This window comes from Sceloporus undulatus, chromosome 6, assembly GCF_019175285.1.
Source record: "Sceloporus undulatus isolate JIND9_A2432 ecotype Alabama chromosome 6, SceUnd_v1.1, whole genome shotgun sequence".
In the NCBI taxonomy this organism is placed as follows: domain Eukaryota; kingdom Metazoa; phylum Chordata; class Lepidosauria; order Squamata; family Phrynosomatidae; genus Sceloporus; species Sceloporus undulatus.
The window spans coordinates 20,631,729-20,657,958 of record NC_056527.1 but is presented as its reverse complement, the minus strand read 5'-3'; the positions used below and the strand labels follow the sequence as shown (position 1 = coordinate 20,657,958).

The 26,230-nt window shown below is 39.6% G+C and overlaps 1 protein-coding gene across 29 annotated transcripts in view; it reads left to right on the top strand.

Annotated features, from left to right (window-relative positions):
* The window catches only part of SVIL (supervillin), a 200,339-nt gene that overhangs the window by 66,871 nt on the left and 107,238 nt on the right, over positions 1–26,230 (top strand). For 28 of the 29 annotated variants that reach the window (XM_042471304.1, XM_042471302.1, XM_042471292.1 and 25 more), the window contains one exon: positions 25,115–25,181. Coding sequence is in view for 26 of the 29 variants with exons in the window: in XM_042471292.1 (XP_042327226.1) it covers positions 25,115–25,181 (67 nt within the window). In the remaining 3 variants the exon portion in view is untranslated. Of the gene's footprint in view, positions 1–17,299; positions 17,322–25,114; positions 25,182–26,230 lie in introns of those variants that run through there. The other variant, XM_042471282.1, reaches the window with a different exon arrangement.

Sequence of the window (26,230 nt, the reverse complement as noted above, 5' to 3'; positions counted from 1 at the left end):
CGTCTGATCCCAGCCGGATCCTTCTCCGCTGTCTGGCCTCCCTCCCCTTCTCTGCCCCAGTAGGCCTACCTTAGAAGGAGGCTGGGGTGGAAGGAGAGAGGCAGGCTGGGAGGACAGAGGACGCATTCTCTGCCACCCATCCTGGCATGCATGCCTCCATCTTCCCAGCCGCCATCCTCCCACCCTTTGTGGGGCCGGGTGGCAGCGGTGGCTGTCAGGGCTTGGAGGATGGAGGCATGCACACCGGGGCGGTTGGCAGAGAAGGCGTCCTCCTGACCTGCCACTGCCTTCAATGGGAGATACATCATAAGAATCTATACAATCCTATGAGGACCATAATAAAAGAACATAAAGAGTTGTATTTCCTCACACCAAAGGATTATCTAGTCCAGCTTTCTTTCTCATAGTTGCTAACAAGGAGCCTGCCAGCAGGATGTGGTTATAATTCATGTTCTCCATCTCATGTTCCCCAGTAACTGATACACAGAGGCACACTTCCTCCAATACAAGAGGTGGTGTATAGCAATCCTAACTAGTGGCCACTGATAGACTTAACAATCATGACTTCAACTAAAGCTGCCCACATTGCTGGCTGTTACTGTATTTTGTAGCAGTGAGTTCTACAATTTAACTTGCACTGAATGAGAAAGGATCTTTCTTCACTCATTGGTTGACCTGAAGTTCAAGTGCTTTGACAGAGGATAAAAGTTCCCTTTGTCCTTCATAAACATACATTTCCTGATGAATGTTTATGTCTCTTCATGTCTATTTCACATTTCTCTTACATTTATCAGAGGTGGGGAAAGTCCAACCAATGAGCAGCATGTTACCCCACGAACCTTTTTTGTGGTCTCCAAAATCCTCCTCCCCAAGATCTCTGAAGCTGACAGACTCCCAACATTTTAAAAACAACATTTTTTGGCTGAAAATATGGCCCCCAAAACACAAACACCCATCCAACCTATCAGTTTGAGTCCCTTTTCCCCTTATTCCCCATAATGCACCCCCCCCCCCCCCCCAAATGTGAAGATCAGCCATATTTGGCCAAATCCCCAGAACAAGAAGTGATGTTATATCATTTTCAGCCATGCCATGAGCAACCATGCAGCCTGTTGCAGTCACAGAGGAATAGCTGTGTTTAATAGTTAGAGTTTCTGCAAAAATTATTTTGTACTTTAAATTTCTGATCCATAAATAAGCAGCTTGACTGTCTGTCTCTCTCCCCCAGTAATCCTTAAATTATGACCAGATGATATATAAACATGTATAAACATTCCAAGAGTTCAGAAAGCTGAGGATTTAACTATGGCAAACATATACATTCAGAGTCCCTAGAGTTTAAAAAGCAGTCTGGGGAGTTTGGCAGAGAGTTTTGGAAAGGGCAATGATGCTAGTGAAAAGAATTATGTTCTTATAAGAGTTATCCATGTAAAAATTGTTTGTGTCAAATCTCCAAATTTTTGAGGCCTTTCAAGGAATGGTTGAGATATGATGTGGTGTGTAACTACCACTTTGTATTTTGGCTCATAAGTGAGCATGAATGCATGAATGTGTCATAAAGAAAACCAGTAAATACCTTGCTTGTGTGAAAAGTTGCTGAACAAGAAATCTCTGAAACATTTGAATATTGGAAGTTTAATAACTTAATATATTTAAATCTGATTGGTTTACTTGAATAATGAAGTGAGTTCAGCAAGACACACATATGTATACTGCTCCTCACCCCACACCCTTGTGCAGTGAAGTGAAAGATGTGAACTGTGGGGTTTTAGTGATTCATTCAATGCTCCATTTCTAATCCTGGAGCTATGAGGATTGTAGATTGCTGAAGCAGCCATATGCTACATGAAAGTTTTGGCATGTCAGCTCCTCAAGAAACCCATGGAGGGGTTTATTATTACATTCCTCTTGATAAGTTACAACTAATTGAAATAGGTTTTGGCAGAAGAATGAAATCCAAAAGGGATTATTTGCACATATGGTAAATCACTTAAATGTGGCTTTATTGTCCAAAGATGAGAATGAAATTGAAGCATCTGTCCAATAAAATTATTCGGGTGAGATCATTCCTTTTCAATCATCCACCCCACTTTTCTTCTGTATTTGGATTGCCTGACAATTTCCTATTATCAATTCAGAGAAATCAAATTTCCATAGAAGCAATACTTATATTTCAGTGTACTTGCAGACCAGTCCTATGCATATATCATCAGAAAAATGGCCTACTGAAAATTATGCTGTGGTTTTACTCTCTGGAAAGTATGCATAGCCATATGAGTCTATTCATATGTTTTTAAATTACAAAATATATTACAATAATATTACAAAGAGACAATGATGGTATCTCTTTAAATTAAAACACACACAAAAAAACAGTGCTTTCCATAACATCACTTTGGTTTCTTTGCAACAGAAATAGTGAATGGAAGTCTGCACACAATGAGTGTAGGATTCACCATACTTTGTTTGGGAAGGATGGATCTGGTCTGGGAAGAATCCTAGAACAGTAAAATAGCCACAGTGAGGGATACCCTCTCAAACTTCATTTCTGACCCTTTCATCCACAGAACTCAACTGTGTAGTATACTTAAGGTTCCCAGCCAGTCTCCAGTCTGCTCACTGATGAAAAGAAGACCTGCATAGCATTAACAATTAGCTGTATCATGTACCTTCAGAGTGCTGGAGTATAACTACAATAGGATGGCTTTTGTATAGCCAGACATGCGCACATAGACAGATTAGCCAGAAACCATGTATAATATTCATCCACATAACTGTTTATTCATCCACATCCTGTTTATTCCTCACTTCTTCTAAGTAGTGAGGGAAAGCTTGCTGTCATGGCTGAATGTAGGATTATGGTTTGTTATATCCAAACAAACCAGAATCAAATCAAGGGCGGTGCACACCAGCCATAAAGACTGGCCTAAAGGCAGAGTTGGGTGTGGCACCCACATGACGCAGGCCCTGACTCTGCCCCAGGGCGGTGTGACACCATGCACCACTCCACACAGCATGCAACATCACGGCGTTCCTCTAGTGCTGTGTCCACATGACACAGCACCAAAGGAGTGCCTTAAAGGTTGCTGCGGCCCCAATCTGGCATATCTGAATATGGCTGCAGACCACCCCTTGTGTGCGCAGCGCCTCAGTTTAAAACTGGGTTTTGTTCTCAGTCTATTGCACCATTGTTTGTTTGGGTACTGTAAATGTAACCCTAGGTTTGGATGGCATTCTGATCAGTTCCTGGTTTTACACAAGTTGGAAAAGCAAAGCAGAAGTAAACAGCTGTTATATACTAGCATAATATTAATTCACATTTCAGTTAAAGAGTCCTGGTGGCGCAGTGGTTACATGCCTGTACTGCAGCCACTCACAAACCATAAAGTACCACTCACAAACCACAAAGTCGTGGGTTGAATACCAACCAGGGTTTAGGGTTGACTCAGCCTTGCATCCTTCTGTAGGTCACTAAAATGAGTATCCAGTCTGTTGAGGGCAATTAGCTTGCACATTATAAACCACTTACAGAGTGCTTAAGTGCACTGATAAGTCGTATAGAAATGTATTTGCTATTGCTATTGCTATTCAGTGAACCAGAATTTCTGGCTTATTTTTTTTGTGTGCACATCGATAGTGGACTCATGGACGTAGCCAAGTGGCAGGTCCGTGGGGTCTGGACCCCCCTTCCATTAGATATAATGAATGATGTGAGCCACTGTGCCACCGCGCCCAAGCCCCATTATAATAGTGGCACTTAGTCTGGACTCCCCCCTTCCCAAAATCCTGGCTACATCCCTGGTGGAATGGCTTTAATCAGAAGTAATACATAGTGAAGATAATGTTACCAGGTTATATTGGTACTGTTAGTATGGTAAAGAAAAGTGTCATGTCTTAATTTTAGGTAAGTCAGCACAAAAGCAAAAGTTAGTTTCAAGAAGTAGATGTTCCATGTCATAGTTTTGCATGTATATTGTCACTTGAGCCAAAGTGTAATCTGGAGTTCCATCTGCTAAGGTACTTTATAGTCATTATAAAACTGTGGTGGAAGATAGTTACTAACATTGTCATTGCCTAGTGCAATTAATTGAACTCATATAAAATATGAAGTTTGAATTTCCAGTCTGGATTTTATGGAACTAACTGATGGGGTGGGGGGCTGCAGTTGAGGACTGCACTATATTTTTTCAGCTATTTTGTCATGGTTTGTCTTTCATCATCTCTGTTTTCTTCATGGCAATGGTTTTTTGCTTGAAAAGCAGGAGGCTGCCCTGTTCCAGGTCAGACCATGGATCAGTCTAATGTCTACTTTAACGCTCAGCAGCTTCTCAGGATCTTTTCCTGGTTAACATTATCTACTGTCAGACTGGGGATCCTAGAGACTGAATCTTGAATCTTCTAGGTACAAAGCATAGACTATGGTCACTCCCCTGATAATCAGTATAGTTTCTATAATCCATCCTTTCAGTATTACCTAGGAGTCAATGAATGTAAATAAAGATTAATGTTGCACACTTGACTATTCTTGGTTTGTAAAATCTGCATTTGACCAGCTTTGTGTTCTGTGTTCCTCATTACAGTATCCACTCAATTAATTTCTGGCCACTGTTAGATTCTGATTATTGTGCTAAGCCTATAAACCCATGCCTTGAACAAATTTTCTTTGATGCTGTCTGGCCATCCTTTTGCTTTATTTAAAATTGTGCAAAAAAAAAAAAAAAAGTATGCCAAAAAGAGATTCCAAAGGGCAGCTAGTTTGAAAAGCAAGGATTAGACGGGAATGTCTGCCACCAAATACTTTTTCCTTCTATTGATCTTTGAAACATTATAAAGACTTTTTAGACTTGCTAAATCTGTTTTGATGGGAATTCCTAAATTCATTGGCTCAGACTGTCTCAGTGTGTAAGCACTTGCATTTACACTGTGGGAGAGGATCTGTTTCAAATAACTTCAGCTAACAGGAAAAGTTTGTTTTTTGTTCAAGCTAAATGTATTATACAGAGCCCAGTAACAGTCACGAAGATAATGATCCTTGTAGAGAAAATGGTATATAAATCTAAATGTAGCCGAAACACCTGTGACTTAAATAGATTGCTTAGCACTGACACCCTTTGAACATTGCTTTAGACATATGGGAGTGGACTTTTTTCCATTATCAGCTTCTGCACAGCTGGGGTACCCTTTAAATGATTTAGGCATATGTTGTGTGCTGATTGTTTTGGACTTACCCTGAGAATCATCATGCCACATGCTACCAGCACAGTTTTGACTCTCATTTGTTCATTTTTCCAAACCAGAAGTCCCCCAGGTAGTTTGGATTGCAGCTCTCATTATTGAAAGCAAGCATGCTTATTGCAGATTATAGAGTGTATACAGTCCAGAACATCTAACTGGTACTAGTTTGGAGAAGGCTGTTTTGACCACCTTCTTCAGCCAAGTTGGGAAATGTTCCTTGAAAATCAACTTCTACATGGCTCAGGTAATATCCAAAAGACCCCATAGTTCCCAGATCATTTCCTAATGGCTATGAAAATACTGTGGACAGAACAATAACACTAAAAATCCATAGAAAGCACACTCCTGCCAAGATTGTGCATTGAATATACCTTGGCAGCTGTTGGCTAAGAGGACATTATTTTATATGCCTCTTGCCTTTCCTCTGATTTTAGCTTCTACACTCACTTCAATCCGACATCAACTATCCATTCCAGATATAAGAATGATCATATGTGTGCAGCTGGGCTGTTAGTCTTACATCAGCTTGGAGGGATGAATGAAAAAGCACCTTCAAGGGAAAGACAATAACCAAAGGAACAGCTTTTCTTGCTAACAGAGTTGAAGTTAATATTCTGTTGCTAATGGAGTTGCACTTTTATTATCTACCTGTCTTTTATTGCCCTTTGTCCCTGGTCCCCACATGGCCAAGAAAGAGAGTGGCCTCTGCCTGCATTTGATATCTCTCTCATCTTAACTGACAGCACATTGGTGACTAAAAAGGCCAATCCAGGACAAACAGGTCTGGTTGCAGAAAGCACAGCAGAAAGTCTCCTTGGGTGATGTTTCCGGGTTGTGGTTCTTTCTGCATTGTCGTTTCTCTTCGAGACTCATTCGTCGTGAGCTTTCGAAAAAGGCTGCAGCATCGTGGATAGTGAGTCTCCATGCCTCCCAATGCGAGGCCAGGGCAGACCATTGTTGGTGATCAATTTGGCCAAGCCTGAGATGTTGTTTCAGGGAGTCATTGTATCTCTTCTTTGAGGCGCCCCTTTTACACTGACCCGTGGCGAGTTCACCATAGAATACTATTTTTGGGATGTGATGGTCCTTCATCCTAGAAACATGTCCTGCCCAGCACAGCTGTGTCCTCAGTAGCATGGCCTCAATGCTGGTGATCCCTGCTTGCTCAAGGACAGCAACATTCGTCACATAGTCAGTTCAGTGTATATTTAGAATTGTGCGTAAACAGCGCTGATGAAAGCATTCAAGGAGTCATAGCTGTTGGCGATAGGTGACCCATGTTTCAGACTCGTAGAGGAGAATAGACACTACAATGGCTCTATACACACTGATTTTTGTGCTTCGCAAAGCGTGGGATGAGTCCTTCCTGAATCTTCGTTCGCAAAGCAAAGCCAGATACCATGGCTACCTCTGAATATGTTTCTTGGGATCCTGTTAACTTAGGTCAATGGGAATGATGGGCAGTAAGTGAGAATGCAGTCATTACCAAGAACACAGTTTGGATGAATAAGTGTCTTTTCTAAGATTTTTCCGCCTACCAGTGTGTCTTCTCCTGCCATGGTATTTCATCCTCTGCATGTCACAGGTTTCACTCTGGAACTATTTCACCATACCTTGGTGTGGCTTTTTGTGAGAACTTAATGCCAGTATGACTCCACAGGAGTGTTGTACCTACTACTGCCCAGACAACTGATTAATGCAGAAGATGTTGAGATTAGTATCCTTATGATTGCTAGACAGTTACAGTGCGCACTTTATGTTAGTACTTTAAGAGCCAAATGGCCTGTTATAGCCTTTGGGGAATTGAATCATGGCAGCAACATTTGTAGGGGCCAGGTGATCCCTACAGGAAAGGAGAGGGGGAGAAGGGAGAAGACAATGAAAAAGATGACAATAATAGTGGCTATAGAAGAACCATGAGGTGGGCCACTTCCTTAACAACGAGAGCTTGGCTGTGCTCCTGACCAATATAGTAAGATTACTTCACTCACAAGCCTGACAGAGGAGGCTGAACTGTTTTTACCATGACTCCTTGCTAAATATATTGAATGTTCTCACTGCTGATCTTGCAAAGAGGCACCATGACTAATTCTTAAGATGACAACAGCTAGCAAATTTAAAATGGCTTTGGAAGCAGTTAGCTTCTGGATGAACCAGTGATAGAAGTTAGAGTGACAGTCAAAACATTGTTGTTAATGTGGGGCAGGTGACATCAGAGTTAAGAGGTGGTGAAAAGCAGAAATAGAAGAACTCAGGTTTGGACAGGGGATTCTGTGGGTTAGGCTGAAACAATAACTTCTCCCAGCTCTGCTGAAAAGGCATGCAGTCAGCTATATTGTCCATTGTTTCTGTTCGCCCTGTGCCATTTTGGTTGAGCCCTAAGTATTGTAACAGGTTAAATTCTCTACTGCAATTATAACCACAATATATAATCTTGGCCCTGAAGTTTGTCTTGATGAGTAAATACAGAGGACGTAGGCCTACACCACCATGAATTGGCCTATGTCTCTGCTGAGCAATGGCCCATCCTGGGCCTAATGTATTGAGGGAATTTTGGGAACTGCTAAACTCTCATTGATCTTTAAATGTTCTATATTTAACACATTGCTTAGCCTTGCAAGCTGTTTTGAATGTGTACTGCAAAAACAAATTAAAAACTATTAATGGTTGTCTTCACTGATTAGGAAAGGTTTGGAAACTTTAGTATTCAACATTATTGTTGCTCCATAAATTTCCTGATTTTTTAGCATAGTGATATTTGGCAGGTACCTTCCATTTATAGCTTGTCTTCATATGCAACCATCTGATCCTTTTTCAGGTAAGTAGCAAAATGTCTTATGTGTGCACACTTGCAGCCTTGTTTAAAGCTGGAAATGTTTGGAAGGAGGTGCAAAGCATTATTGTACTTTGGAACAGGTGTGTCTATAAAGTACAGGAAAGCATTTTATCATATCCTCTAACACAAAATGCAGCCTTGTGTTTACAAATATGATTCATCCACTTAAACGGTTCATATTGCCTCCAAGTATTATTACATGCTGTATCCTTTTCACATGCAACAGGCATTGTTGATCTGACTATTTCCTATCACTTGTCAGAGAACTTTCTACAGCTGTTGGGAAAGGATAGTCAAGCACTCTCTGTCTGCCAAAAGGTGGGCTGTCAGTTGCTAGCAAGGTAAACACTGTATGACCTATAAGCCAGCCAGTCAACTTGCACATTGCCTTATTAGGTAAGCAGCTGGGAATGGTGTCTGGGGACAGAATTTACTGGATGGCAAACTGAGCATCCATTAGAGAGAGAGAGAGAGAGTCTGTAGTCCCACACAAGGGATATGGTCCAGTTGAGGTTTGCTCTGTTGAAATTACCTTTCACTTGTATTTTCATTAAATATGGAATTTCATTCTGCTGCCATTTAAAAAAAACCTAGAGTGAAAAGGTCTATCTATGTAGTTTACAGATTAAGAAAAGAGGCAAATATAATGTTTTTCCTCCATTATATTCAGAGCAGCAAATTCTATATTATGTGTAGTTTCAAAAAAATTCTGGTATTCCCCCCCCCACCCCTAGTATAATTGGAACACATTATACTGTTTGTGAAGTTGAAGGCTTTCATGGCATCCATGGTTTTTTGTAGGCTTTTCAGGCTATGTGGACAATCAAAGAACACGAGAGACACTGCAGACTGGGCCAGCCAGAAAAATCAGCAGTAGCAGAACATGCCACAAACCATCCTGGACATAAAATACTGTTTGAAAACACTGAAATTCTGGACCATGCCAACCACTACCATGGAAAGCCATTGAAATCCACAAACATCTGGATTATTTCAACCGGAAAGAAGAAACCCTAAAAAGTGAACAAAACTTGGCTACCAGTGCTGAGGAATAGCAAAATAAGAACTCAGCAAATGCAAGTGGAAAACCATTCAGAGTCAGGGGCTTTCCCAGCAGATAATGATCACCAATTAGCAGACACTAATCCTCTTTTGCATTAGCCTCCCAGCCCGAGGCCAGCCATCAGCACAGAACAAGACACATGCAAATCACTCCTGCATTCCCAGGCTCACACAGTATATATATACACCCAACTTTTTCCAGGCAAAGCATTCTCTGAAGATGCCAGCCACAGATGCTGGCAAAACGTCAGGAAGGAAATTTTTTAGAACATGGCCACATAGCCCAAAAAACCCACAAAAAACCTTTATACTGTTTCCTTCTCCATTTTTGGCCTTGGTTTGTTTTTGCATATTCGTAACACTGCTCTTGGAATTATACTGTATTTCTTTGTATTATACAGGTATTCCCCCTCCACCCTAGTTGATACGGAGTTAATGTATGTGGCCTCAAAATATTAGATACATATCTGAGAGAAGGCAGGAAAAGCAGACTTTTTGTGGTTAACCAATGGTTTAATGATTTGATCTGCTCTGCAAAACATAAAAGTAGATAGGAACAGATATAAAGAGCTTTTTAAGAGTGCAATCTTGCACTGATGGGACAGGTCATGACCGCATAAGTGGATTATTTATTTTATTTTGTATCCTGCCTTTCTCCCAACATAGGAGCCAAAGTGGATTACAGCACATGTTAATACAAAATACAGTTTAGCATTTTATAGCACTGTACAGAAATTAAAATTAACAATTACATAGAATCATGAAATCATAGAGTTGGAAGAGACAACAAGGGCCATCCAGTCCAACCCCCTGCCATGTAGGAACTCTCAATCAAAGCATATCTGACAGATGGCCATCCAGCCTCTGTTTAAAGACTTCCAAGAAAGGAGACCCCACCACACTCCAAGGGAGTTTGTTCCACTGTCGAACAGCCCTTACTGTCAGGAAGTTCCTCCTAATGTTGAGGTGGAATCTCTTTTCCTGTAGCTTGCATCCATTACTCTGGCTCTTATTCTCTGGAGCAGCAGAAAACAAGCTTGCTCCCTCCTCAATATGACAACCCTTCAAGTATTTAAACAGGGCTATCATATCACCTCTTAACCTTCTCTTCTTCAGACTAAACATCGCCAGCTCCCGTTCCTCATAGGACATGGTTTCCAGACCCTTCACCATTTTAGTCGCCCTCCTTTGGACACGCTCCAGTTTCTCGATGTCCTTTTTGAATTGTGGTGCCCAGAACTAGACACAATATTCCAGGTGGGGCCTGACCAAAGCAGAATAGAGTGGCACTATTACTTCCCTTGATACTTCTACACTATACTTCTATTGATGCAGCCTAAAATCACATTGGCCTTGTTAGCTGCCGCATCGCACTGTTGACTCATGTTCAACATGTGGTCTACTTAGACTCCTAGACCTAGCACTCTAAGCCAGTGATGTCCAAACATAAGTAAGTCTATTCAATTCCTAATTGAAAATAGTTCGAAAAGCATTCAAAACAGTAATGAAAATAAAAGGAAAGTAGGTAAAGGTAAAGGTATTCCCCACTGACAAAGCTGTCAAGTCGTGTCCAACCGTAGGGGCAGTGCTTATCTTTGTTACTAAGTCAAAGAGACAGCATTGTCAGAGACTATGCTGTTCTCATATGGCCAGCATGATTGCACAGAACACTGTTTATCTTCCCACTGGAGTGATACCTTTCTATTTGTATTTGTATGCTTTCGCTGGAACTAGTAATGGGAGCTCGCCCCATCATGTGGCACCTGGGCCTCGAACTGCCAACTTGCTGATCTTGCAGTCAATAGAGTCAGCATTTTAACCACTTGAGCCACCACGTCCCGTAAAAAGCAAAGTACTCACCCCCTTAAAAGACCCTTCTCTGATAATTAATTAATAGCCAAAGCTCGGTCTAAATAAAAAGATATTTGCATGCCAGAGGAACAAGAGCAGAGAGGGAACCAGCCTAGCTTCTTATGGACTTCCACAGTCTGGGAGCAGCCACCAAGAAGGTCCTCTCACCTGTCTTCACCAAAGGTACTTCCAAACTCTTCACCAAACATACATTGGGGGGCCAAGAGAAAGCCACTGCTGAGGAGCTTAAAACTCATGTAGATTCCTATAGAGAATATAGTCTTTCAGATAGTCTAGAACCAATCCCTATAGGGCTTTATACTGTATGTCATAACCAGTACTTTGAAGTGATTCTGCAAGTTCTGAATTGGATGTGATGGGAGAACATGCCATCAATAGGTGAGATCAGTTCTTACTTACATGATGCCCAAGGGTCTCCTCATGTATTGATGAAATGGTATGTCCACCAATCATTAGAATTAGCTCTCATCCACATGGATTTTTAAAAATGCATTGGGTGACTTTTGAAGTATTTTCTGAACGCTGTATTCCACTGTATTTAGGACATAAAGCTGTTATGTGTCCAGAGGGTTTTTTTGTGAGTGTAAAATGAAAAGGATTCCACAATCCACAAACACCCAGAATCAGAAAATACATATTTACATAAGGTAGAACCTGTGTAAAGCTGATACTTTTTTTTTGGTAGAAAACATAACCAACATGATTTCTGTATCCTAAAAATATACAGGAATACTGTTATTCCCAACTGCAGGAAGGGGACTTGCTGTGAATCCCTTGAATTAGTAAATGGATAAAAATCCTGAAAGAAAACAAATGTGTTTAGTTATCTACAGGAAGATGCAGTTTAATGGTAGGTAATGTGGAATAATTTCCCACCCAGTAACAAAGTAGTCCCTGTTGAGGAAAATATCCTCCTGTGAAATACAATGAGGCCTATTCTTTGCATTAGGCACTCTGAAGACAACCAAACCAAGTCACTTTGATGTGGCAGTGGCCTTTCCATGTAAATTTCCAATACAGTATGATCCCTATATGTTTTAATGTTTTGTAAGATAATTGGTTTTAGATGCTGTATAGTTTTTAATTGCTATGGGTGGTTGGTTTGCACATTGTTGGGGATATATGTTGTTTATAACTGTTTTTTTGTTGCAATTTTTTTGTTGGAAACCGCTATGATCTACACAGGAATAGCAGTATATAAATAAAATTTTATTATATATTATTATTATATCCAGGAGGGATATGTTACTGGACTTACCATGGCATTGAGCCATAGCAGTTAAGGCGGTGTCAAACTGCATTAATTCTTCAGTGTAGATGCAGCCCCAGCTGCAGGGGAAGGCAATGGCAAAACTACTCTGAAGAAATCTTGCAAATAAAACCTTAGGATAAAGTTTCCATAGGTCATAGCAGTGACTTGAAGGCACAACAAGAACAACAACAACAGCGTCCTAAGCATAGGAATGTGTAATCCAGACTACCCTCCAGTAGATTAGGGATGTCTGAAGAAGCTGAGTAGTATAGAGTTTTGTTTGGCTTTAATCTTATTGGGGCATTATATTAACATTTGCACATTTCTCAGAGTCACACAGCTGTGGCAAAAGACGGCAGACAAAATTTCCTGGCTCTGAGCACCCTCTTTTTCCAGTGCCTTGCTTCCTTCACAGTCTCTGCACCCAGACTGTTTCTTCTTCCACCACTGCCTGTGCTGGCATAGTTACACCAGTATAGTGCATCAGAAGAATTCTGGCCAGTATATTTTACAATGTAGTAATGAATCTGACATTGCAACCAGATAGAAAATCAAGACAACAGATACAAAATGATCTAAAATTAAATCTGACTTGAAACCTACTATGCCCCCCCCCCAAACATTGTACTTTGCAGGTAAGCAGAAAAAGACAAATCTACCATCTTCAGGATGCTCTATATAACAAAACAGAAGTATATTTAGTTGTACATCTGAGACAGCACTAGTAATGATGCTTCCAAAAAGAATTCAGTCATAACATATATCTATGCACACATAAACCCAACTCATTTTAATGGAATTCTATTTACTCAGCTAGAGAAAACATCTATATAATCAAGTCAAGTAATCAGAATATATCAACACTATGGTTAGTTATTCCACATTATCTGTTGATCCTGAGCAGTTCAATCCTGAATGTTGTAAGTTTCCTAAAACACCCATAATAAGACTTTTAATTCTTCAGACCTATAAACACTTACCTAGTAACAGGAGCGTCACTAGGGGGTGTGGACTGCATCAGGTGACACTTTAAAAAGGGGTGACACCACTGCTCCCCAAACACCTGCCTTTTGGCAGAAATGGGCTCTTGCTAAAGAGGTGGTGCAAGTGGAGCAAAGCTCAGTGAGAGGAGAGGCCCCAGGGTTTGTTTTTTTAAAAGTTAGAATTTTAATTTTTTTAAATTTTCTTTAAAAACATCACATTTTGCTTAATATTTCACTTTAACCACATGGAACTATGTGCATTTAAATATATTTAGGCTGTGTGTATGATAATTTAAAGGCATACTTTTAATTTTGCTAGTTATAAATTTCTCCATTTCTACGACAAATAGGTCCTAGAACAGAACAAACCTGAAATCTCCCTGGAAGTCAAGATGATAAAATTGAGGTTGTTGGAGTTTGGCCATTTTATGAGAAGACACAATATACTCAACTATAGGTCGGCCTCATGTATAAGTCAAGGGCAGGTTTTAGGGCCAAAATTATGGATAAGTTGAAGGTAAAATTTGGAGCCTCCTTCATAGTGTGTGTGCCTGTGGCAAAAGGCTTTCTAACTGAGGCTTTTTGTTTCAGCTTTCATTTCATCCTTCACTCCCCAAACAGCAGCAGCATGGGTGGGAGAGGGACTCTGTTTGTTTAAAAGCAACTAGTCACCCAGGACTTCCTGCTTGGCTGAAAAAAGAAAGAAACTGCTCTCAGGACTGTATGGGGAAATCTAAAAGAGCTGCTATCACATTACCATACTGACCCGTAAATAAGTCGACCTGGGATTTTGGGGTCAATTTTGGGGCATAAATTTCTCGACTTATAGATGAGAATATACGATAATTATACAGTGTAGCAGAAGTCCACATCTCCCCCATGTGAACCTGCTTGTTCCCTGAGATCCTCAGGGGAAACTCTTCTCCCAATTCCACCACAATTGTGGGCACAGTTGGTGGAGATGCGAGATAAGGCCTTCTCATGGTTGCCCCTAGTCTTTGGAACTCCCTTCCTAGGGGGGCCTCCTCCTTACTGTCCTGTCAGCAGGCACAACCCTTTTTATTCTAAGATTGTTTTAAAACAGAAAGATTTTGAAGCAGAGAGGAGGTGCTGTATTCTTTTAACCTGAACCTCTTTAAATAACTTTTTATCTTTTCAATTCCATTTTATTCTTTTATTTGTAGGTTTGAATTGTTTTAATACTGTGGATAGTTTAACTCTTTTTTGATATTCACTTTATAATGTTTTTAGCTATATTGTACTTTTTAATTTGCAAGCTGCCTTGAGTCCCAATTTTGGGAGAAAGGCAAGAAACAGATATAACAACAACAACAACAACAATAGATGTTTTTTATTACCATATAGTATATAGAATGCACTGTCTGGCTCTTCGTAGCTGTTGTGTGCCTTCAAGTCATTTCCAACTTATGGTGACCCTAAGGCAAGGCTATGATGGGGTTTTCTTACCAAGATTTGTTCAGAGGAGGTTTGCCATTGCATTTCCCTGAGGTTGAAAGCATGTGACTTGCGCAAGGTCACCCAGCGAACCATGGTCTCCAGAGTCACAGTCCAACACTCAAAACACTCAACTCCCTGACTATTTTAATCTTGAGAACAGCATTACAACCATTAAGAGGAGATTTCAGCATAAGGAAGGAAACATGAGGAGTTGAAAACCATTTGCATATGGATTCTTATGTAATTCCTACCTGGGACTTGTTTTGGGAGGCAAGATGCAATCTGTTTTTTCTTTGACCGGGAAGAATTCCCCTTTCAAATCATCCTGAAACACAATAAAAATGTGGAGATAGAGTGCAGGCTCCTTTTCCCTGAAGGAAAATAAATACATGTGTAAGTCAAAGCAGAGAGGCTACATGTTTTCAACACATTTAGCATTCTCTTGGTGTACTACAGGTTGCTCTTAAGGGAAAAATATTTGACTCTTGTTTTTCATCCATGATGTTCATGTTCTTGTATGGGATGGTATCCTAAAATTGGGCAATGCAATGTGAAATTTCTGGGCTCTAGTTCTGGGAAAGAAGTTGGGATATGAAAAAATAAAATAGTAGTAAATAATAGTTGTACAAAGTTGTGTCCAGACGTTCAGAGTACTCCAACAGAGTCTTAAATTATTGTCTTAAACAATAATGTGAGTGAAGGAAAGTGAAATGCCTTAACCAGGTTCCTCACTGGAGGGATGATCTCATGTCAGGAAATTTTATACCGGTTTAAGCAACTGACATAAATAACATCCCATTAGGAAAACAGGAGCCACTTGCAAATCTTCTGCTTGGAGGAAGGCAGGAGAAAAAGTCAAAGCGTATGGCTTTCTTATATATTGAATCATGCAGGACTTGGAAAATTTACTTTTTTGTGGCCAGTGGCCATGCTGACTGGAAGATCTGGGAATTGTCAGCCAAAAAAGTAACTTTCCAGCTCTCACATTCGGGGATGACTCGCCACCACTTGGAGTATAGCTCTGATTTCAAAATTTCAGTCCATACTGAGCTCTGATCTGACAGCAGAAGCACAGTGAGGATTGCTTGAGATTGTGTATTCCCTAAAGACACCAGTTCCCATCTGATCTTGGAAGCTAAGTAGGGTCAGCTTAGTACTTGGATGGGAGATCACTAGCAAATACCAACTGCTGTAAGCTATATTTCAGAGGAAGGAATTGGCAAAAAACCTCAGAGGTCAGAGTAATACTGGCAAATATGTATAAATATATCTGTATCCACCTTGTCTCTTGTGCTGTTAGAATGTACAATCATGCTTGGGAAGGGGAGAAAACACAGCCGTTCTGTATCTATTTGAATTACGGCAGGAAAAATGTGTAGCAATCAACATAATTTGAATCTGGTTTATTATGACTAAGTGTGATGTTAACATGGTAAAATTCTGTGAACTGGACCTGGGTTATTTTTACAGGTGTGGATTCAGTCTGAGCATTCCTTGCCTACAAAAACTTTATAAAACTAACTGGGTCAACATAAGTCAGTAATCGACCCATACACACATGCATTTTAATGCCATTTATAGGCAGCAAGGGCATGGAAGAATTCTTATCTTTGTTATGGGTCTATAGGAAGCACTTGGTTGATTGCTGTAGGGTGCATAGTGGCAGAAACCAGGTCATGGCCTGACCTAGCAAGACTCTTGCATTCATGGCTTCTAAATAGTACAGATCTTAAGTACAGATAGACTGTGTTGTCACAGCTGGGAACAAATGGCCTATGCAGATGAACATTTTACTGTCAGAAACCATTGAATGCCCATTGGTGAGTCCCAAGCAGGTTGCTGGACATCTTTGGTATTCTGAAAGGAAGGAAGGAAGGAAGGAAGGAAAGAAACTAAGCATTTTGATGCCTGGTGATCATAGAAACACTGACAATACAAGTTACAAAGAAGCATACAGTACATCTGTGTCTGTGTGTGCTGTGTGCCTTTATGTAATTTCTGACTTATGGTGACCCTAAGGCAAACCTATCATAGGGCTTTCTTGGCAAATTTCTGCAGAGGGGTTTTCCATTGCCTTCCTCTAAGATGGAGAGACTGTGACATGCCTAAGGTCACCCAATGGATTTTCTTGGCCAAGCAGAGATTTGAACCTTGCCCTCTAGACTGAGTCATAGTCCAAAAGTCAAATCATTACTGCTCACTGGCTCATGCACACAACTGTAGTGGTTTTTAAAACCAAGTACAGGTGTACCTCAATTAACAAAGCCTCTTGAGACAGAAGCTTCTTTTTACAAAGCCTTTTTATGCCTGTTGAGCTTCCCTTTTTCTTCTTGGCCTCAGCACCTGCATTGGTGAAGGAGCGCAGGAGAAACACAAACTTTGGTGTTGCACTGCAAAAACATGTTTTTAATAAACACCACAATAAGTTTAAGAGGGAAGAGCAGAACTCTGCTCTATGTGATCCAACTGTAACCATGTGTGTTTGTTTACAATAAAGTAAGCAGCAGTTGCCTTTGGAATCCCTTACTGAGCAGTTATGAGCACCAAAAAGAGAAAAGGTGGGGGGGACCCATAAATCTATAAGTGGCCACCAGGATGGACATGATTGGAAAAGTGGAAACTGGTGATAGAAAGAAAAAATAATTCCTTGATGCATTTTGGAAGAAGCCTTCTGGAGGTGTCCAGCAGATTGTTTTGGTGTAAAATTGTGTAATTTTTGTCAAGGTTTAGCTCTTTCCAGAAAACTGTGTTTCAAGTGAACATCATCACACCATACAAAAAGTTCTGTTTCCTTCATGTGACGATCTTGCCAAATATTGTTCTGCTTATATGTACAAAAAAAGTTCTGTTGAACTTAGGACACATTTCAGAATTAATTGCCAGTGTGCTTTCATGCATTTTGAGTACTTTAATGTTCCCCAATTAATGGTTTTAATACAGAAATGACTATTATGACACTCCAGCTCATGGAATGGCATTTATACATGGGTTATTTCTCAGTTATTAAAATGTGAAGGCCCAGAAAACCCCTGTTCAGAGTTGTAGTCCGATGCTCAAGGCCCTTCCCAGTAGTCTCAGGAAAAAACATAGTACTGCAGTCTATCCTAATTTGTGTGTTCTTCCTCATTAATAACTTTGTCATCTTGACCACTCTGATGTTGCTTGGCCACCCATGTCCTGTTTTTTGCCTGTGAATTGTTGGAATGTATGCTCTCTGCAATGCCAGACATTTGGGGGCTTAAGGAAAATTTCATGAGAGGAAGGCAGAATTCTTATGGGGGAATGGTACCTTCATTTTGCCCTCTTCACATAGAAGCAGCTCTGTAGACTGAAAATAAAGTTACATGAGAGTGTAAGTGCCTAGCTTTCCTCAAAAGCTTCGACTCAAGACCATTGTAAGAGAGTAGGTAAGTATGAAGGTAAACTTACTCCTCCAGTACATACTGAAAAGAGTGTGTGTGTAGTTTATCACACGGGAGGAATTTCTCTTAATTTCAAATGAAAAGAAAGTGGGGCCAGAACGCATTCACGTGAATTCACTAGTTCAGTGAATTTACGTGAATTCGAATTGCATTCGAACTGACTTCCCCTTGCCTGAAAATAGCTTGCCATTGCCCGAAATTGCGTGTGGTAATGTATCACACAGTAATGTGAAACTCCATGATTGCGTTTGGACTGACTTCTCGTTGCCTGAAATTGCGTGTGGTAGTCTATCACACAATAACGTTAAACCCCATGATTGTGTTTGGATTGCCATTGGATTATACTACAAATATCCCTTGTCTGATAAACGTGTGTGTGTGTGTGTGTGTGTGTGTGTGTGTGTGTGTGTGAGAGAGAGAGAGAGAGAGAGAGAGAGAGAGAGAGATGCCAGTGCTCTTAAAAAGCTTGTAGCAAAGTGGCACTGATGGATCTTGGTCTCCTTTTAATATTAAAATATCAAGATCTTCAAGAGATCATTTCATTGCTGCTTGAGATGGTCACCAGATGGCTATATCCTGGAATTTCCATGTGTGCTGTCTCCCTGTAAGAATCACAAGGAAATCTTTATTTTAGCTACTTAATCCTGACACTTGAGAAGGCAGTGGATTTGAGTTAAGCACATGAGCTAGGAAGCTTAAAATGATCTGTTTGTCCCTCCCCCTAATATGAGTCCTTTTATACTTCATTCTCAGTAGATTGTTCATTTAAAAAACATGGTACCATTTGCAGATTTAAACAAATGCCCAGCCATTTCAGACTCTTGCTAGGAGGGCCCTCCAATTGTGGACAATATTATGCTTAATTAAAACTATTTTAAAGCTTCAGTTTTCATCCATTTGTTATAGAAGTACAATTATTGCAGTACAGCAAGATTTGCCTTATAAACTGATGAATTTTCTACATTTGCCTTTTTTTTAGGGCAACTACCCTATTCCAAGATCATCAGTCTGTCTGGGCTGGCTCTGCATTGTCTACACTGACAGCAGATTCAGGGTTTTAGACATGAGTTTTTTACTAGCTCCACCAGGAGATACCAGAGGTGAAACCTGGCATGTTTTGCATTCACAACATGAACTCTACCACCTGAATTATAGCCTTTCCCCATTGCCAGTCAAAGCTGTTTGAAATTGGAACAGTTTAAATAAATAAATAAATAAATAAATAAATAAATATTGAACTCAAATCCAGAGCCCCAAAAGTCACTTTTAAAAAGTAATTGCAGTGTTAAGTAGCCCATTGCTGTTACTTGTTGCAGTATTAAAAAGGTAACTCTTTTTTTTGTTGCACTACTCATTACTTTTCTCTTTCAGAGAAGCAAAAAAAAAGTTTGAATTAATAAGAGAATAACATAAAACTTGAAAAATTTCAGAGATTTCCTTTAAAATAATATTTGAAAGTAATTAGAAGCCATTAGTAAGTACACTGGCAGCAACTCCATCTTATGTTAATTTTAAAATATAACTTAGTTACACCCTCAATTGCCCTCTGGTAATTAGTTCAGGTTAAGATACACATAGGCCTGCAGTTTTGGAACTATATCATCTAAAATTATTTATTTATGTATTTATTTGTTTATGTCCAAATATTTTCCCAGTGTGGGACCCAATGCTGAGGCTATTTGTCGTATTTTGGAAGAATGTGCTATGGAAGGGAAGGGTAGAATGCATATGAATGAGCTCACAAATTCCTCCTGTGTATACATTTCCCTGTCTATCTTAACCTTTCCGAATATGCAACCCCCAACCATCATTTAAGCTTTCCCAATTTGGGAAATTAAATGTGAAAGTTGAAAGTCACACTGGAAGTGCCATCACTGTATTCATGCCAGTATTTCCCTTTCGAACAGCTGTTGCATCTAATCCCTAAAGTTTACTTAAAACTCTTGGAAACACATTCAGAGAGAGTTGTAGCCATTTTGACCACAAAGCAAAATAACACAAAATACAAAATCCACAAAATAGTATTACCTTTACTGGTTAACCAAAATGCACAAAACACACCATGCAGGCTTTGGAAGCTGCATTTCGAAAGTTTTCATGATATGTTTTGAGCATTTTGGTTGGCTAATAAAAGTATCACTTTTTTTGTGGATTTTGTTTTATTTTACAATTCTAGGTTTAACAAAGTCTAAAGGATCACCTCCTAAAAATTAACTCAAATTAGAGATTATGAAGGAAGGGAGCATGTGGAAAGTATTTGTTCTCCTCTGTTGAACTGATTTGAAAGGCCACCAGTTATCTTTTTTAAAAAAATAAAAATTAAATTAAAATAAAACTTGTATCGGACATAATTATTAACCAGTATCATATCTATTGGTGCTTACATTTTGGTCAAGGTGGTTGTTATTAAAACCAGTCATACAATGCAATAAAATTCCTAAACAGATGCAGTAATATAATAAAAACAGATGTAACAGGTAAATAAAAACACCAGATAAAACATATATATTTCATAACCCAAATGTCTTCCAGAAAAATCAGGCATTTACAATATAGAAAATGGTGTAAAAGAGGGTACAAAGCTAACTTCTCACAAGAATCTCACAGTTAAGTTGCAGCGACTGAGAGGGTTTGTGATGTCTTCTATAGGAGCTGATCCTTAAAAATAAGAGCATCTACTCTACCCTCACTGGAGAAAAATTACTTCTCTCTTCTAAAAAATGAGGGGAGAAAGATATGAAGCTGACCATACTGAACTATAAAGCCTGGTCTGAAAGCAGTTTACAAAGCTGAATTGAAGATAAATACAATGTTTAGATGAATGCAAAGACATTGAGTTTCATTGCTTTGCCTGCTGTTGATTGCCATCAAGTCATCTTCCACATGTGCTGACCCTGTCAGTCAGAGACCTCCAAGACATCCTACAAACTGAGGTCCTACAAAGATTAAAATAAAATAGTATCATGCCCTGAACTCGACATTTAACAAGTTTTGTCAGTTCTCGTCTTCAGTGGCTTAAATCGCCTTCTTCTCAACTGTGAATGTTAAAGCTGTTTTTCTTAAATGTCATCCGTAAATCTGAGCTATTTCAATAGGTTGCCATGGGTCTACTCTCTAGTGGGGCCAGTGCTTAGCATAATGAATATGATTACCAGCATCAGTCCTTCTAAAGAGCGAACGAGTTGGCTGCTTATGCTTCCTGTTTAAACTATCAATGCAATATATTCTGTTCAGATGTATCAAATTTATCCTTCCTTTATGGAAAACACTTTTCGCTGCCCACCCTCAGAAAAAGGGTTTGGATTATTTAATTGCCATAATATAAACAGTCACTAAGCTAGCACTTTGAAGTGGTAATATTCCGACTCTCTCAGTCACCATTGTCCAATCTGTTTTAGCATTCATGTGCCTAATTTCTGCTTGTAATCTGATTACTGTCTTGAGCTGCTCCAGTTTGCAGCCTATTGCTATGCATTTACTGTACTCCCTTGGACGTGATAGCTTGACAGCTCCATTCCTGTGCTATGAAAAATCTCTACACAGTATTGCAAAGATGGGCCTAGGGCTGTGGCTTGCTGAGAATTAGCTGCAATTGTATTTTTTCTCCTTTGCTGAGTCCCTTTGTTTTGTGCAACCATGTTCCGAAATCCTTGGATATCCAGCTATTTGCGAAATGTCAGACACTCTGAAGAGCAAGGTAAGACTTCCCAGTACTTTGCAAATAATGTAATTGATCGTAACATGATTTGTAATCTAAATTCAGACAGTTTTGTCAGGGTCCCTCCCCTCTCGTCTTGAAACAAAATGTAGTTATCTGCATTCAGTTTGGCATCTAGTTTTATTGTTTCCTCAAAGGACGCTCTTTGAAAAAATCCGATTAGATGAATCTTCTAATTAGCTTAGCTAGCAGTTGAATTAAGGCCTTGTAGATACTGAGTAACCATTACTGTGTGTGTGTGTGTGTTTTAATGGGTGATGCCTATAGCGTGCCTATGTTAAGGAAAGGCTTGATTACCGGCTTTAAAAAATATGAATGGTGACATAATGAAGAGTTGAAACTTGGCAGCAAGGAATCGTTTTATTGCCTTTTAATAAATATACAAAGAAATGTGTGCATGAATAGGTGAATCACTTTCCAGTGCGGAGTTTTATGAATGTAATTATAATCCTATGATAGTTCAAGAAACTGCTGATACTTCTGCAGTGTCTGCTCAGTACTCTAGAGAGAATACTAGACTTGCTCTTTTGGAATCAAACCCTCCCCCCCCCCAAAAAAAATAGCAACCATCCATCATGAGACAGTCCAGAAAAGAGAAATGCTTTAAACTCCATTGAACATCTTTATATAATTTACGTGCTGAGATTTCAGCAGTAGGGTTTTTTCCCCCCTGCTTCCTGAAAACTTTTAATACATAACTGACAAAAATGTGTACCGTTGCTAAGATCTCCCTTTAGAAGTTTGCTAAGAACTTCCATTACTGGAGATGTTGACGCCTTTTGGAATTTGCTGTCAAAAGCATGGCCCCCTGAAATCTCTGTGCCAATGTTTAAGATGCTCTGTTCATTGTAGGCTTTAAAATATGGGTTGGTACTTCATGAGTAACGGAGACTTGTGCCAAAATATCATGATTAGCTTCCCACCCTTTTCCTCCCTCACTGAGAGCCTCGCCTCTCCTGTTTTGGCTGGGGAGCATTCTCTGTAGCCTGCTTGAGGTTTTTATGGTGGAGAAAGGTTTCCATGCCAAAAGCTGTGTTGGGTTATACACAATTTAGAATTACTATAAATTTTTATGCATGCCTGGCTTTAATTTCACCAAACCCGTATACTGTTAGAGAATTATTAACAGCTGCTCTTTCCAATAGTACATATTGGTTCTTTTTTAAAAGGTTATTATTTTTTGTTTTATTTTCTTAAGACTATTGTGTTTCAAACAGAGCATCAGCGGTAAATAATTTGACATGGTTTTTGCCTTGCAAACTGGGTTTCTGTTTGTTTCTGTTTAAGTTGCTTCTCCATTTTGTTACTTTGAAGAAAAACCAGAATCATTCCAAGGAAGAGTCAGGGAAAGGGAAAAATAATAGTGTTTTTCCAATCTAGAAAAGGATATTTACTTCCCGAACGAGATTGTTACTGTCTGTTCTAATTAATCTGAAACAATATTTTATTGGCTACCTGTTTGTCTCCCAAACTTTCTGCACTCCTTTTATAAAACCTAAGCTCAAAAGGGTATGGAATGGAATGAGAGAAGAGAAAAATGATGTTTCATACGTCTCTGTAGCTTTATTTTAATTTTCCAAATTGTGTTTGCTGCTTTTTAAAAAGTCATTTGAGACTAAGACACTTCCCATGGGATATTATGTAGTTACAGGAAGCGTATCCAAAGCAGTTGTTGCTCAGCATATTGCTTATAACTTGGTTTTTGGTGTGCAAATCACTACTGCAGATTCTGACTGTATCTCTATACAGTATTACAGTTTTCTCTCATATTCATGTACCTTATATATTGTATTGACTTTTAACTTCTGCATGGGTTACATTATTAGGGGGTCCAAAGTCCTGATTCAGTATATTTTGTGGCAGCTTTGCTTGTCCAGCCTAGCTCATGAAGCATTCTGGGATAATTCTGAGGTCAACACAGATATCAGACTCCCTGCAATCTGATATTGCCTTCGCCCGCATGGTGGTTCCTATATTTCTATCTTAGAGACTCTCTCCATCTTAAATTGAAGACAGTTACATTAGACATACCACTGTTTGGTATTGGTTTGCTGCAAATGTGAAATATGAATTACACAGATATGCCTTTCTCCCTTTTAAGTGTGCATACCATGGGCTGTGGGTCAAACATTCCACGTTATGTCTTTAAAAACATCTATGTTAATACTTTCCATGTTTCTGGTGGAAAATACTGATATATCAAGAACAAATGTGCCTTTAAGTTGCAGTCTTGTACAGACACTTATAGTCAGGACTCGGCTAGAGCAATCTCCAGATGTTTGGACTATAGCGTTCAGATTCCTTGACCATTGGCCATGTTAGCGAATTGCATGGGAGCGACAGTTCAAAACATGGGGAAAGTACCAAGTTGTCTATAGGTGTGATGGATTCCTGAGAGCAACAGTGTGTACATATTTTTAGTGGCTCTGCTCTTACACTGTGATTTGGGGTTTTGTGTCAGGGCGGGTTGCAGGGATGTCTATTAATGTTCGAGCTTTAGGAGAATTAACAGTTGTTGGAAGATGAAGAATGTTTGGATTCCTATGATCTCTCTGAGACTTTGAGTAGGTACTCTACATATATTACAGTCCATAGATGATTTGGTTATCTGTTCAGTGCTTGGACCAGCCAGACAGGCCATTATCAGGCAGGAGACAAAGTCATGAGAGGCATCCTCCATTAAACTATATTTAATGTTTGACTTGCTGTGATTAACAGACAATCACATAGAGGAGAAGTTTGTATATAGTTGCATTGCAGTTTACCAAACTGGTGTTAGATTCAGGAGGGGATTGGGCTCTTGTAGAAGAGAAGGGGATTAAAATGAAAAAAAGTCTGGAAAAAATCGTTCTTGGTATGAAAGATGATAATAATTTTTCCTGTATTGGAGAGATATTGTAAAACCAGTGCAACATGATTTTGTTAAAATCTTGGTTTTCTGTAGCCTTGCTCAATCCTGGACCTCAGGTGTGTTTAACTACCTATCCTATCGGGGAATTCTATGAGAATTCTAGTCCAACACATCTGGAGGGCCCCAGACTGAGGAAGAGTTTTCAAAGCTATAGTTGCAGTTCCTTTCTTCCCCTATCCTTTTTCCCAGAACAGTCTGTTTTGAACATAGGAAGATTTAAATTATTGGTGTATAATGTGCTTTGTTAGGTTCACAATAAAAGATCAGGCTTCTGTTACAGAAGCATCAAGTATATGAGTGTTTCTGTGTGTCCTTTAAACCTTATATTGATGTGGTCTTAACATTTCCCCCTCTCTCTGTTCTAGATTTTGACAAAGAAAATTTGGTCAGGTATAAAACCCCAAGATTACTCCAAAGACGGAGGACGCTGAGGTAATATATTATGTATTATCTTAATTGTATTATTGTGTATTATCTTCATTGTTCTTGAATGTAATTGATGAATGCCAGAGACTTTTGCAGCACCTTGTACACAACCAGATTTACAGGGCCATAGTGTTTCATGGGGAAAGTCCATTCAGTCAAATGTATCAGCTACCAAGTATACCCTTTGTATACGCAGGGATCTGTTCCAGACCCCCCCCCCCCCATGGCAATAAACGTGGGACCTCAAGTCCCATTTGTTGCTGTCCACGCAGGCTTAAAGTCTCTGATAGCAAGCCCGTGTATGAGGCAGGCGCATTGTATTATCTTCACTTGGAGCAAAAGAGCTAAGAACTGAAAAAAAGACTTTTCATACATCTGAAAAAAGCAGCTTGTGCCCTCAAGATCTTATGCTATAATAATTCAGCTTGTCACAAGATTTAGTCTACTGCAGGAAAATCAATATGCATCATTCCTCTCAGTTATTTATACAGTGCCATTGCTTTTGTACATGACCCCTGAATGTTACTGAATATCCACAATTCCTCTCTCCCCTACAACTCTTTAAAATTTTATTTTAAGTCACACACATACAAAAGAAAGATAAATAACACCAGAATATAAGGTAAATCAAGAAAAACTTTTTAAAAAAATGAAATTTAGAAAACAAGGTATTTATCACACTAAAATCCACAAGGTTTATTGAGATAAAATATATTATCAGAGTTTGTTATACTTAGTTGGACACCTGTAAGCATCACTATCATGACTGCATCAGGTAATAAAAAGACATCAGGTTTCATACAAAGCAGTATCTGTCCGACTATTCCTAGATTCTCTGATGGCTGCTATCAATGGGGCAGTACAGACCAGCACTTTGTGCTGGCCTGACTATGTCCTAGGACTGAACTGTGGTGGAGAATGCACATGCTCTGAGCCCTAGTTCTGCCACACATGCCCCATTACGGCATGCGCCTGTTTATACGGGGCACGCCATTATGATGCACGAGCAGCGCTGTGCCCAAATGGCGCTGACCAGAAGGGACATCATCATGGTG